Source organism: Bactrocera latifrons, unplaced genomic scaffold (genome assembly GCF_001853355.1).
Source record: "Bactrocera latifrons isolate USDA-ARS-PBARC rearing strain unplaced genomic scaffold, ASM185335v1 scaffold_847, whole genome shotgun sequence".
Lineage (NCBI taxonomy): Eukaryota > Metazoa > Arthropoda > Insecta > Diptera > Tephritidae > Bactrocera > Bactrocera latifrons.
The window spans coordinates 28,680-44,343 of record NW_017537542.1 but is presented as its reverse complement, the minus strand read 5'-3'; the positions used below and the strand labels follow the sequence as shown (position 1 = coordinate 44,343).

Genomic DNA, 15,664 nt, shown 5'->3' with positions numbered 1-15,664 from the left:
TCAAAAGTCGGTTGTTCTAATATACTTTAAAAAAATTTAAATAGTTTCTCCATATAATTAACCACTATATAATAATTTTTATTCGTACTAAATGTTGGTTGTTTTATTTAAAATGCCCAAAAAATAGCTTTCTTTCTGATCTGGCCATAATGGAAAATGTCATAAAAACGCTAATTTTGAGGCGCTCTCACACTGGAATAAGTTTAACATCCCTTTATTCCTGGTATTAGTATGCAATATATTGTATTCCTTAAGCAGTATGGAGTCTCCACAGGCAACACTTAAAGCAATATAACGCCAATGAAAAAGTAAGTGAATTTTAATCGGTTTATATTGCGGTGTTATTTGTTTATGTTTTGTTTGCACTAGTTAATATATGTATTTGTGGCACGATTCCGATTACTTTGGTGGATAGGGGAGCTTCTCCAGAGGAGGAATATCCAAAAATAATACAAAAATTACTTATATTTTTTAAAATTTTCACAATTAAAAGTTCAAAAATATGCTCTAATAATGCACTAATAATACTAATAACACAAGGTATTTCTCTATCTTCCATTAAATTTATTCACGTTTTTCACTCTGTAGATTTAAATATACACACTAAACATTGAAATAAGTTCACATTTCAATTTTATTTTGTAATATTTCACCTAAATTTATTAATTTAAAAATCACTTGGCACTTGTTTACAATTATGAGGAAAACGAGCGTTGCCACATCTTACACACCAAATATATAGGATTCTTAACGATCTTTCTTTGTTTGTTTGTTTGCGTGATTCTTTTTTCTACATTAATTATAATAAAAAAATACTTTCTAACATTTTTTAAGTTATAATTGAGTTGTGAAAACTTTTTCCACATATTATGCATTTGACATATAGTATGTGTATGTATAATATGTGATATATATTTAATAAACACATATAATTAAAATTCTATGATAATATAGTATTATAAAATGTATATAATATCATGTCGGGATCACTGAAGTATTTTAAAAAAATAACACTTTCGAGTAGTACACCTTTCTATTAAAAATAAAAAAAAATTATTGAGTTTTCTTAATAAAGTGGTTATATTTGTTATGTTTACCATGGACTCATATTGAACTAAAATTTGAATTTTCGTACTGCACTTTATTACGTTATATTATTATATAATATTACTAATACATGTATATAATATTACTTATTTGCTTAATAAATTTAAAAAATAATATATCCATATGCATGAGTAGAGGAATTTTTGGGAAAAAGAGGAGTTTCAGCGAAGTGCTTTACCATCACATGGCAGCACTCCATTTCGTCGTACTTTTTGGTAAACAAATGAGGTTCAAACGAGTGTAAAATGTAATTTTTAAAATAAAGATTTTTTAGGTAAAAAACCAGCTAAAAGTGTAAAATGTGAATTTATTTGAAAGTTTATAGTGTAAAAAGTTTTCGCTTTCTGCCCAAGCGCTCATATATCTGCTAGACGCTCGGTCACTATTTCCATTCTAGCTTCGATAATATTTTGAAATCCCATCTATATACTTTGGGAGCATATTCTTAGATAAATTTTAAAGAGATTTAAGAAACAAAAAAATATAATATATATTAAAAATATATTAGTCATGTGTAGAAGTTCACGCAAGTGACGAAAGTTTTCTGATCGCCATTCACTTGGGAGTGGCCAGAAACGATTCTTTTACATATGACACAAGCAGCTCACGACTTCCGGTCCTTGACCAAGTATCCTCTGGGTAGCCTAAGAACATCCGTTTGAAGGTGAGCTAAAGTGAGAAGGAGAAACATTCCCTGCATAGGGTTGTGCGCTGGGTTTGGGACCCGTCACGTAAAAAAACCACCCCAATGACAACGCCACAACAGCTTCGGATGAGAGACCCCACTTTTGATGACGACTATGGCAACTCTTCCCAACAGGTGCTACTTCGGACTGAGTAGGCAATTGAGAAGCAAAGTCCTCTCTCRAMAAAAAAAAACCAAACTCTATAAGTCACTCATAATACCCGTCCTGCTATATGGTGCAGAGGCTTGGACGATGACAACAACTGATGAGTCGACGTTGCGAGTTTTCGAGAGAAAAGTTCTGCGAAAGATTTATGGTCCTTTGCGCGTTRGCCACGGCGAATATCGCATTCGATGGAACGATGAGCTGTACGAGATATACGACGACATTGACATAGTTCAGCGAATTAAAAGACAGCGGCTACGCTGGCTAGGTCATGTTGTCCGCATGGACGAAAACGCAGTACCCGCCGGGGGAAGCAGAGGAAGAGGAAGACCTCCACTCCGTTGGAAGGACCAAGTRGAGAAGGACCTGGCTTCACTTGGAATATCTAATTGGCGCCAHGTAGCGAAAAGAAGAAACGACTGGCGCGCTGTTGTTAACTCGGCTATAATCGCGTAAGCGGTGTCTACGCCAATCAAGAAGAAGAAGAAGCAGGCTACCTCATTAATAAAGATTTCGTATCAGAATTTATGAACTTAAAAAAAAATTAATTGGCAATTAGGCAAACGAAAAGTAATATAACTTATTACCGAAAGACAAAGAAATAGACAAAAGTGCTACATTAGAAATAAATTCCAAGATATATTCCGATTGTCTGTGACACATGTTCACTGTGTGCAGAACGAACGCAAAATGGATTTGTGAACGACATATGCGTCGTGTATGGAATACAATGCTCGCGACAGACTTCAAACGACATCTGTCAAATATTAAAATACACACGTTCTTATGGACATTTTGACAGCTGCACGACAGCAGACCGGCAGTTGTCGTTCTCGCTAACTTCAATTTGATCCTATATTTGCCAACGACAGTAGAGTTGACAGTAGAATGGGTGATAAGAGATGAGGTAGAATGGTGATGCCACTAATATGTAAAATGTAAAATTACTCAAGGCTCTAACAAACCTGACGTTATTTTACAATTAATAGCATAAAATAGCTATGTTACATCATTTATAATAACAATTGATTATTTAAAACAAATAAATTTACCTATTTACTTAATTTTTGCTTAAAAATTTCAGTTTGAACAAAATATTAAAGTTTCATTGAAGTGCAAGGTATTGGTATGGCCACAACGAAATTGTGTACATGCAAAATATACAACTGCGTTGTTTTGTGTACATGCAGGCCATTGTTATTATGCTGCCCTCCCACAAACGTTGATGTAGTAGGATTCACAACGCCATTTTCAGTTCACTGTCGGCATGGATAATATGATACGAAACTCTTTGATTCGAGAGAGAGCTGTCAAAACTCGCATTTTTTATAACATTTGTCATTGATGCCACTGCTGAAAAATATTAGATTGGGTGTTTAATAAATTATASAAAACACTAAATTAAACACTTTGAAAATGTATACATATATAAATGCTAAAACGCAAAATCATTAATTAATTTACATAAACATTTATTTTGCCAAATTTGTTCGCACAGTTCAATGAAATTTCATTTCAAGCTAATTTTGTCAGGTAATTATAGCGGTTTACTTCTGGCATCCCGCCTTTTCTGAAATCAATTGTCAGAAATTCCCTGATCTTCATCGCTGTCAAATATTCAGGGAACGCGTTTGAGAGAAAAAGAGAGCCAATGCTAAAGTTTCGTATCATATTATCCATGCTGTCGGGCTGCTGCAGTCTGTCGCGAGCATTGTGTTCCACATATAATCCACATCGACCAACAGTGGGTATCGATAGAACACTAAAATTATTACATAATTAACATCTATTGCCTGTACTACGCTTCGTCATTTCGTCCTGATAAAAATTATTGTCAATGAAGATCCTTGTAATATTAAGCTGCCTTATATTTGTTATTTTTATTTATTTGTGGAACCGGTCAACAAAAATATTAATAATGCGAATAAGATTTATAAGTATAGTATTTATTCTTTTAATAATATGTTTTTGTGTAGTCTTTAATCGAAACGTTCTAAATATAAATACTTCGTTAACCAGTAACATACGTTATAAAATAGATTGGTATGCTTAAGTAAGACCATCATAAAATATTACAGTTTAAGCTATAAAAAAGCTTTATTTAAGGTCTCGTCCATGCTACAATATAGCGTTAGTTGTGTGCGGCCATCGATTATGGGAATCGCTTGTGATGATAAAATCGGTTCTGCTTTTTAACAAATACGACAAAAGCAATTTGCATTTCTGGATATTTTCTGAGGATAAACTGATAACTGAATTTGTTGAGCGTTTAAATGATTGGCGAAATTTAGTGCATTTCAAATTTGATGTACTGCCACTAACTTTTCCAAAAAACAATAAAGATGAGTGGCAATCTCTATTTAAACCTTGTTCATCACAGAGGCTGTTTTTGCCGGTAAATAATATATCTATTAACAAATGGCTGGGATTTAAAATAGCATCCTCAGACTCGGGGACAAAATTGGCTGCGATTTAGAATAGCATCCCCAGATTTCGGGGTTAAAATGGTATGTACGCATAGAGGAGTCCTCCAGATCAAGAATTATGCATTATATAGAGCAAAAATAGTTTTAATTTCTTATTTAACTTTTTGTTGAAATCTATTTACTTAACAATAACTTAAGAAGTACAAACTCCCAAGTAATCCATACAAATATTTTTGCACAAACTATCAAAAATACGGCGCAGTTCTGATATCTTCGTCGCCGCGATTGGAAGGTACCGTTGGAAAGAGGAAGTCCTCCTGAGTAAAAAATAGGGTTATAGGTACCGCAAACGCTTAGTTTACGAGATATTCGAACTTAAAGTTCAAAAATTCGAATATTTCAAGAAGCTATTTCACCACATTAAACACACTTTATTCACATTTTTCACTTCAAAGTATTTAAATTACAGTATTAACTTAAATAAATCCGCATTTTACACTTTTAACAGGTTTTTTAATTCAAAAATGTTTATTTTAAAAATTACATTTTACACTCGATTGAACCTCATTTGTTGACCAAAAATTACGACGAAATGGAGCGCTGCCATATGATGATAAGGCAATTCGCTGAAATTCCTCTTTTTCGCAAAAATTTCTCTATTCATGCATATGGATATTTTTTTTTTTAAATTTATTAAGCAATTAAGTAATATTACCCTGATCTGTTTTCTGAGCTGGCAACAAAGCACAATCAGGGTGCCTTCAACCAGCAGTTAGTGAAAAAGGCGGGATGCCAGAGGAGCAGCTCTATAATTACTTGACGAAATTAATGTGAAATGAAATTTCATTGAACTGTGCGAACATATTTTGGCAAAATAAATGTTTATGTAAATTAATGAATGACTTTGCATTTTAGCATTTATATATGTATGCATTTTTAAAGTGTTTAATTTAGTGTTTTGTATAATTTATTAAATACCCAAGCTAATATTTTTCAGCAGTGGCATCCTTGTCAAATGTTATAAAAAATGCAAGTTTTGACAGCTCTCTCTCGAACCAAAGAGTCTCCTATTATATTATCTATGGTCGCATGTTGCTTTGCATTAGTACGAAGTATAGAATTCCTTAAAATCAAACTTCTTACGATATGCAAAATATCGAGTACAAATAAATTTTTTTGCGTATTAGATGCGCATACATTGAGCATGATGCTCAAATTTTTATTCCATTGAACAATCCAAGCACTGCCGCTGTTTGCTTTTTCTCTTGTTTTTCAAATGATTATCRAAGAGTTGCTGCGGCCACTTTCACATAAATCTAAAAAATTGTTAATAAATAAATTTGTTCACATTTGCCGCCATAGCTGTTGGTGGTTTTGAAAACAATTGTCACAAAATGTCAAAGTTGATACAAAGCAAATTGAAACAAAGCAGYAGGGTTGCATTGTTGATATTGTATAAATTCGGTATCGGTGTCGCACCAATGCAAAGCAACATGCAACTTGGAACTCAGCCATAATAATATTATATACACATATGTATAAGTAATTTCATATAATAAAAAATTGTAAAATCGCAAACTTATAAATGTTTACACTTGTTCAAACAAATTATTGTTGGCTTTCATACAAAAATGAGTTTACACATTTACAATTCTCAATGCTATGTTTTCGAATCGTTATAACTTTTATGAGACCTTATGAAAACCCTAAATATTACGTACTAAAGTGTATAGTATAGTACTTATAAGTAAGTATACAAGTACAGTACGAAAATTCAAATTTTGTTTCAATATGAGTGCATGATAACCAACAAATATAACCACTCCAAAACTCAAATTTTAATTATACAAATATATGTATGTATGTATCGTCACCTAAAATATGTATAAAAAAAAAAATAAAATAAAATAAACAAATAATTAAAAACAAGTAGGGAAAAGTTAAGTTCGGCTGTCACCGAACATGTTATACTCTCGCATGATAAAGTGATAATCGAGATTTCAGGCGTAGTTGTGAACCGATTTCACCCATATTAGGTACATGTCATCAGGGTGTTAAGAAAACATTATATACCGAATTTCATTGAAATCGGTTGAGTACATCCTGAGATATGGTTTTTGGTCCGTAAGTGGGCGACGCCACGCCCATTTTCAATTTAAAAAAAGTCTGGATGCAGCTTCCTTCTGACATTTCTTCCATAAAATTTAGTTCCTCGTTTTTTGTTAGTCGGTTAACACACTTTTAGTGATTTTCAACATAACCTTTGTATGGGAGGTGGKCGTGGTTATTATCCGATTTCTTCCATTTTTGAACTGTATAGGGAAATGCCTAAAAGAAACGACTCTATACTGCTTGGTTGACATAGCTATAGTAGTTTTCGAGATATGTACAAAAGAGTTAGTAGGGGGCGGGACCACGCCCACTTTCCAAAAAAATTCCTAGTGTCATTTTAACATCTTTATTTATGGCTTTGTTATGACACTTTATAGGTGTTCGGTTTCCGCCATTTTGTGGGCGTGGCAGTGGGCCGATTTTGCCCATCTTCGAACTTAACCTTCTTATGGAGCCAAGAAAAAGCGTACGTTTCATCATGATATCTAAGTTTTTACTCAAGTTACAGCTTGCACGGACGGACGGACGGACAGACAGACATCCGGATTTCAACTCTACTCGTCACCCTGATCACTTTGGTATATATAACCCTATATCTGACTCTTTTAGTTTTAAGACTTACAAACAACCGTTATGTGAACAAAACTATAATACTCTCTTTAGCAACTTTGTTGCGAGAGTATAAAAAAATTAAATGAAAAATAACACCAAGTGAGGGACCCACCTCCTTGACCACTTTTTGAATAACTTCGTTAAAGGAAGTTGCAGGCCCCTTACTCCTTACCACAACCGACCAGGTCTCCACAGGCTTCGGCATCACCGGTGCGATTGCTTCAAGCACAGGTGCTGGAGGCGCAGGCATTGACCTGCTCGGCGTCGGGGAGTGTATACCGCAACTCCCCCTCAGGGCATCTACTTTGCCGCGAAGATGGGCATTTTCGGTTATAACCGTCATCAGGACGATTTTGAGGCAAGCGCCAACAGACCCTTCGCAGTCCCTACATCAAAATTTTTGGCCTCAAAGACCAGCTCGTTAAGCTCTTGCGTGATTCTTTTGGCAGCCGCAACATGGCTGACTGCCCCACCCCCAACAACAAAAGACCCCCGTGAAAAATCATTCTTTATTGTCAATCGAAATACGAGCGCCCGCTTTCGCGACGCCTTTGCTCACCGTAGCCGGATGGGCTTTGCCATGGCACGAATGTGGCACTCCCGCCACAACTCCCTCTCCCTCCCTTACCTCCGCCCTGTAGACGCGGCGACCCCTAATACGCTTTACTAGGCGGTGGAGACCTTATGCTCCCCACCCAAGAAGTCGATTATAGCGTGCTCGCCATGGCACAGCCCATAATCCCAACCAGTGGTCGGATTAAGGTCACTCAATTGGCGGCCGGACGGACAATGTCCCCGTAACGGTCCGGAGTCGATCGATGTGGCGCTGAGCCGAATCGCACTGTGGGCTAAACGGTTCGCTGATACGACCGTTGGTCCTCATAGGAGTCGCAATCTCCAACGCTAGACAGACGCTTGCACACTTTGGGCATAAGGTAAACAAACGGCCGCACAAGAGGAAATCGCAAAAAATCAGTCGAAAGTCAACTAACGAATGACCTCGGGTAACACTCGAATTAAACAACTTGTCCGGACCATGCCCTGGAAAGCATCTTCAGGCGTTAAGAAAGCTTGAAATTAAACTTAAAACTAGCAACTACGTAAGATGCGGTGTAAACCGATAGTTCATAATATTTTTGTTATATAGAGACGTGCTGACCAAATTTAACGCATTGTCGGCAAAAGTTGTCATCAGATTTCAACTATTTTTGGCCATAAGATTAAATACCTTGCAGACACTATTTGTGAAAAGTCTCACTTTAAYAACTTCATTGATCTTTGATTAGTATACTGTAAGATGAAAGAATAAAATGGAAACTAATTATTTATTATTCCGGAAGTAGGCATAGTAATCCAGTAATAATTGGCTTGAGGTTTACAAAAGTTTTTATTCAACTCATTTTGGTTATTTTTTGGCTTGACTATTTTTTTGTCAACTCGCTCAGCGATTTCGTACTGAGTTGTTAACTTATTGTTCGAAGCAGTTTTCATATTTAGCTGATGCCGAAGCTTTTCTGTTTTCTGGGAACTCGGCATCGTCAGTATCTAGTACTGTATCATTTGCTGCCAGAAGGCGTGTCCATATGCTATCTATGCTTTGAATTTTTAAATTTAGAACCGATTCTGTGTTGTCATTAATAGGGGAAGCCGTAAATCTGGTGCAGTATCTAACAAAATTGTCACTTTCAGTTATGAACCTTGACACTGAATTATCTTTGGTTCTTTTCTGTTTGGCACCCTGCTTTGAGCGTGTAGCTTATGCAAGTGTGCTTTGTGATTTATCTTCATCAGCCATTTTCGGTATTTCTAATAATTGAGGCGTTCTTGGTTTAACCTCTTTTGATTTCTTCGATTGCATTCATAGAATTAAATTGTAAGCTTTGAGCATAAAAATGTTTTGCTTTAAAATTCAATTTAAAAATTGGTAATATGAGCAAATGTGTAATAATGAGAAGAAAAATAGAATTGAAACTTTTATTAATAATTAATTGAATTATATAAATTTGCGAACACGTATTCACCGCATAAATTATCAAAATCAAAAAATATTTGTATAGAAATATTATATATATATTTTTTTGTTTACCGTGGATTAGTTATAAGTATCTGCGATATACTCGCGATTAATTTGTATATTATTCTTTAGTACGTGTAACTTTTGAGATAGGAATGCAAAAAGAAAGAATAATAATAAAAACCAAAAATGTACGTATGTACATATATTTATATGCACATACGAGGTGTGTTCAAAAAGTATATCGAATTTTGAGTTTTCGCGGGTGAATTTTTTGTGGCGTTATGTTGGTACTCATGCCGACAAGCTCGGCCATTTTGAATGTTCATTTAATTGTTGAGAGTTGCTTTGCTTGCACGCTTTTTGGTTGTATGTTCCTTTGTTTCCCTTATAGTTTCGTACAATTGTCATATATGTATGTACATATGTATGTTATACCTATGTGCAATATAGCAAAATGTGCGGAACAATGGTACTAAATAAGTGTATAATTATTTGACGTATGTACGTTTGTATGCAAATGTTTTGTTAATCTGCATACGTTAACCTAAAGGAACGCGAAAAAGAATTTCGATAAGTACCCGATGTACACACATATACATATATTATAGGTATGTATATGTACAAATGCGCATACGTTGTTGTTGTTGCAGAATTCTGTGCATGTTGTTGTAACGGCAGAATGCGCATACGTAAATAGGTATGCTGGTTAATTTTAATTTTCTAATGTTTGAATATGGATATTTCCGTGTACATACATATACTTTAATTTCGTTTAGTTTAGTTTTTTTTTTTTTTTTTTTGTGTTTTGTTTGAAGTTCGCTGAGCGGAGTAATAAATATATTTTATATATTATTACTTGTGTGTACATAGGTATATATGTATTTGTAATTTGTTTTTTATTGGTACGTCGGTATATATTAAGAGAGAGAGAAAACGTAAAAGAGATAAAGGAGAGAAATCTACATACATAAAAATCCACTGTTATGTKGTTGTTGTTTTTTTTTCTTCTGCCTTTGCTTATATGTTAAAGCGATTCTGCTYGTTGCTTTGTTAGCCCAAGAGGTTATCACCGGAACTTGCAAGTAAGAATACTTGGCTTTGAAATTTTTTTTGTGTTTTTGATTTTGGAAAATTACATTGTGCCTGGAAACACAAAATAAGCAATAGCCAGGTACCGTACTTTTTTCATTTATTTCGGTACCAATATACATACATATGTATATACCCAACTGTCGTAACTGATTTTTCGTATAGAACAGTTGGGTGATTTCTAATTACACTGTATATTAAACATACTTACATATGAACATAAATAATTTTATTTTAAATTATATTGGAAAGGACTTCCTTTTTTCTCCGCCAAGGGTTTTTGGGCAATACTTATGTGTTCTCTTTATATTACTTCTCGTTTTTCTCTTTGAGGTTTGTTATTTCTTTTTTGATATTTTACGTGTTGAGTTTGTCTTCTCTTCCTACGTTGCTTGTAATCCTTGTCTGCTTTGCCGTATGTTTTGGAACTGTGGTCACTTAAATACGTATGTATGTACGTATTTTCCGTGCGCTTTTACCACTGCACTGCACTCTGGTTATGTGCTATTGAGTATTCTTTTATATATTTTTGTTTTCTTTTCACAGCACTTTTTAGTGTGTTTCTATAAGGGTCACTAGACTTAGGTACCGCACTTTAGTTTTTTGTTTCTTTAGTTAGTTAATTTTGTCTTGTTAATTTGTATTATATCGCGCCCGTTATGTATTTTGAGTTGAGGTTATTGACCTTTGTTTTGTATTATATCGTTATATGCAATTGTTAATATCTTTTGTTAGATATTAACGCAATTTTTTCACTTTTTTGCACTTATTAACTTTTTCGTGTTTTTCTTTATGTATTGTATCGTTATGTATTTAATTTATATTTTTTCGTTTTCTATTTTACGTTAGTGGTGTTTTATCTTAGGTGCCTTTCTGAAAGGCTCGAAGGACCATTTGTTCGCTACACTTAGTTTAACTTTGTATGTGGGGATATACTTACGTTAAACCAAGTATCCGTTAAACTATGTATCCCTCCTTTTGTTTATTTTAAATTACAAGATATTTCCTTTTGAGAAATACAATTTTATGTTTATATTTTCTTTTTCTTTGGCAATTTTTCAATAAGTTCACAAACAATATTAAGTTGATAAATTTACCACTGCTGATCCTACTGCGCACACTCACGATCGCGTGTGAGACGGGATTCCAGCTTAGAACTAAAAATGAGAAAATGTATCGTAAAAAGACGATCAGCGGTCGAGAAAGGCGAAAACGTTTGTAATACCGGCGTAAATCGAATGGGGGCCACCCCGATCTAATCTGTCCTTATTGATCGGTTGGGTGGTGAAAATGATTGTAGTGTGTAGTGTGGTTGGTATGATGTGGTATGGTCGTGTTTGTTGGGTGGTAGGAGATTATAAGTTGTGTGGTGAATGTGAGTTGTGTGATGAATGTTGTGTTGAGGCGAGATGCCATGAAGTCGCATAAACACCATTTATTTTTGATAATACCTAGTTTTGTATATTAGGTTACAATATATATAATATTATTAGGAATTTTTGGGAAAAAAGGAATTTCAGCGAATTTCCTTATTATCACATGGCAGCGCCCCATTTCATCGTAATTTTTAGCACAAATAAAGATTTTTTAGGTAAAAAAACTTGCGAAAAGTGTAATTTTTTTAAGTTTATATTTTACTTTATTAGATCTACAACTTTGTTTCCGCCTTTCTTTTTTTTGTAAATTTAAGGCTTTATTGTATAAAGATGGTCCAAAAGTGTTTTCCCTTATTCCCTCAAAAAGCAATGCTTAAATAACACACGAAATGCTTTATGATATTAACACAAGTTGCTTTACAAAAAATTCTATATTTGTTTAATACCTAATAGAAATCATATAGATGATAGTAGTAGAGTAATAGTATTATCTATGTATGTGTCAGCCTCAGTAAAGCGTTGACGGGTCCTCAGCCGCACGTTTTTTGGAATTAAAAAAGAAAAGCAAAATTTCCCGCAAATGTCGAGAATTCGGCTCAAAAAGTGACATTTTCAGTTGGGAATATGTTTGAGATGCAAACAGATCTCTAGAAATATTTTGCTGGGTTAATGTTGTAGACCATAATTAATTTGAAGTGAAAACGTGAGTAAAGTGTGTTTAATGTGGTAAAATAGCTTGTTGAAATGTTCGAATTTTATTGAACTTAGAGTCAAATATCTCGTAAACTAAGCGTTTGCGGTACCTCTAACTCTTTACATTTTATAATCAGGAGGACTTCCTCTTTCCAACGGTACCTTTAAATCGCGGTGCCAAAGAAATCGGAATTGTGCCTATTTTACACTTATATTTCCAACTTTTATATCCACAACACTTCACAAATTCGTTTCTAATCATTTATATTACATTAAAACGTACAAAACAACTTTAATTCCATATCAAACTTGACTTATAATCCATTTATTCATAAAACAAGAAAATGGTTATAAACAAGCATAAAATTAGTGTTACCATATTTTGCAATAGAATAAAAATAAAAAAAWAAAGATTATGACGTCATAACTAAATTCATTACCGTGTAATGACTAATGTAAAATTTCTCAGAATTCTCATTATCTTGATAAATACAGGTGTTGGATCGGCCAGGGTTATTTTTTTTTGAAGAGCGGCCGAAGGCCCCCAACGCCAAAAGTGTGAACAAAAATAATTGTACAAAAGTTATATGTTGAATAAAAAATGGTTAGAAACGAATTAGTGAAGCGCTAGTGCGAGGTATATAAAAGTTAAAAATATAACTATAAAATTCATTATACATCGGAGAAACTCACATTTTAAATAGTTGAACTTTTTAATTTTAAATGCAAATATCTCAAAAACCGTAAGTCAGCGGCATATATATATATATTTTTTCTTAATCTGGGGGACCTCCTCTATCCGCACATACCCATTTTATCCCCGAAATCGGGGGATACTATTCTAAAATTTAACCATTAAATTTTTTCATATTTTTCACTTTGTATATTTAAATATACACTCTAAACACTGAAATAAGTTCATATTTCACTTTTGTTTTGTTATATTTTAGCTACGTTTATTAATTTACAATTCATTTAGCACACTCATCGTTGAAAGGGTTAGATTGTTTAGAATTATGAGGAAAACGAGCGTTGTCACATCTTAAACACCAAATATGTAAGATTTTTCACGATTTTTCTTTGTTACATTTTCGCGTGATTATTTTTTTTATATTGACTGTAATAAAAAACGCTTTCTAACATTTTTCAAGCTATAATTGAGTTATGAACACTTTTTCCTTATACATATGTATATGTTTAATATGTAATTTATATGTAATATACATATACAGTAAAACTGTATAATAATATGATATAAAATGTATATCGAGGCTACTGCAGTTGTTTGACCTATAATAAAACTTTGATTTGTATGATCAAACGTTAAACTACTTTGTAAACCTTATATACTATTTTTGAGTTCTTAGTTATCCAATTAAATATACAGTGAGTCAAAGTGAAACTCATACAAAACAATTCAAAAACAATTTCATTTGAGATGTTATATTTAATTCACTTGTTTCTTATATATACCAATTATTTTATCATTGTTGAAATATCTTCTTAAAATTTGCTTACTTTTTTAAAAWTTTTTTTTACAAAGTATTAAACAAAAATTGCATTCATAAAAAATAATTAAAATTAGACATCAAAATGAAACTCATACATTTGCAATATTAGACAAAGAAATAAAGAAAACATTAAAGTATATGTTACGTTAATATTTTGTGGGGAATCCCTTAGAAATCATAACTGCTTGTAATCGTTTTGGCATTGATTGAACTAACTTTGTACAGTATTCGCTCGATATATTRTCCCATTCCTCTTGAAGTGCCTTTTTCAGAGTTGTCCGGTTAGTTATATGATAATTTCTGATTCCAATTTCCAATTGACTCCACAAATTCTCAATCACGTTCAAATCTGGCGATTGAGGGGGCGTTTCTAGTACTTTTGGATAATTAAACAATAACCACATTCATACGTTATGGGCTTTATGTTTAGGGTCATTGTCCTGGTAGTATATAAATTTATCCAGGATGCCCAATTTTTCTGCACTGCTTTTCAAATTTTGATTGAGGATGTTTAGGTAAGTGTATTGGTTCATTATATCGTCGATAAAAAAACAATTTACCAACGCCGCTAGCAGACATACACCCCCAAACGGTTACACTTCCACCGCCATGTTTCACGGTAGGACGTTAATTTGCTGGTTTCAACTCTTCGTTCGGTTTTCTCCACACGCAAACTTTACCATCAGATGTGTATAGGTTAAATTTACTTTCATCAGCGTAAATAACGTTTCTCCAATACTCGAAATCCTTTCCTAAATACTTAGCAAAGGTCAGTTGTTGTTGTTTTTGTTGTAGTGGCAGAGTTCTGCCGAATTGACAGTCCTTGACCGAATAAATATTCGGGTCCGTTCCGGTTACGTAGACCCGACTGTCGTGGGAACGGAGCAAAGGTCAGTCGTTTCTTTCTATTACGTTCATTTATGTATGGTTTGTTTCTAGCCGTTCGCCCATTGTATTGGGATTAAGCGGACTTATGCAAATATTTTTGCGCTGCCAATGCAAGTTTAGGAGAACTTATTGTAGGAGTTTTCTTCACTTCTCTTATAATCCAGCGTTCATCTTCAGCACTAAATATTTTTTTTGTACTACGTTTTTCTTTATTTTTCACTCCTTGACCTTTCTTGTATCTGTTAACTATACACTGTACTGTTGAAAAGCTTCTGTTCACAATTTCACCGATTTCGCGAAGAGTTTTCCCTTTTTTGTGATGATAAATGACTAGTTCACGCTCGGATATAGAAGTTTGTCCTCTTTGGCGACCCATTGTAACAAAATTCTTAACACAACTGATGGAATGCAGTAAATTAAACAAAAGAAACGAAAGAAAATAGCAAGAAATGCATAACGGTACTTAACACGCAGTTGCGTGTTTAAAAATGTCTTGTATGAGTTTCATTTTGATGTTCAATTTTGAGTGACTTTGAGAAAATTTGAATTTTATTTATTTTTGTGCATGATTAAAAAAATAATTTATGTTGCATACAGACACCTAATCAGTGATTAAAAAATAGAGGAAAAATATTCATAGTTATCACGTATATACTGTTTCATTATAAGTCAATGCCCATTCAATGCGTTGTATGAGTTTCACTTTGACTCACTGTATATGTATGCACGGCACCCACATGGGGTCAACTATACAATGCAATACATGTGTGTTCATATAATTTATGTTGAATGGTTTGGGTTGTTTTAAAGTGCACATGTGCATTTGTAATCAATTGCCCAAACCTAAGTAAATATGTTTATTATATTTCTTGAGTGCATGCGTATTACATATAAATGCATACGTGCCTCATATATGAATGTGTTGCATATAAATGCATGTATATTTATGTTTTTATTTATGAACGTATTGTACTGCCTCTGT

The 15,664-nt window shown here is 33.6% G+C and overlaps 1 protein-coding gene across 3 annotated transcripts in view; it reads left to right on the top strand.

Annotated features, from left to right (window-relative positions):
• Positions 1-3,841: 3,841 nt before the first annotated feature.
• LOC108977141 (glucoside xylosyltransferase 1) overlaps positions 3,842-15,664 on the top strand; it is a 34,516-nt gene continuing 22,693 nt past the window's right edge. For 2 of the 3 annotated variants that reach the window (XM_018946712.1, XM_018946711.1), the window contains exons 1-2: positions 3,842-4,001; positions 4,065-4,353. In XM_018946712.1, coding sequence (XP_018802257.1) covers positions 3,877-4,001; positions 4,065-4,353 — 414 coding nt within the window. In that variant the 5' untranslated portion in view covers positions 3,842-3,876. Of the gene's footprint in view, positions 4,012-4,064; positions 4,354-15,664 lie in introns of all 3 variants that reach the window. The other variant, XM_018946713.1, reaches the window with a different exon arrangement.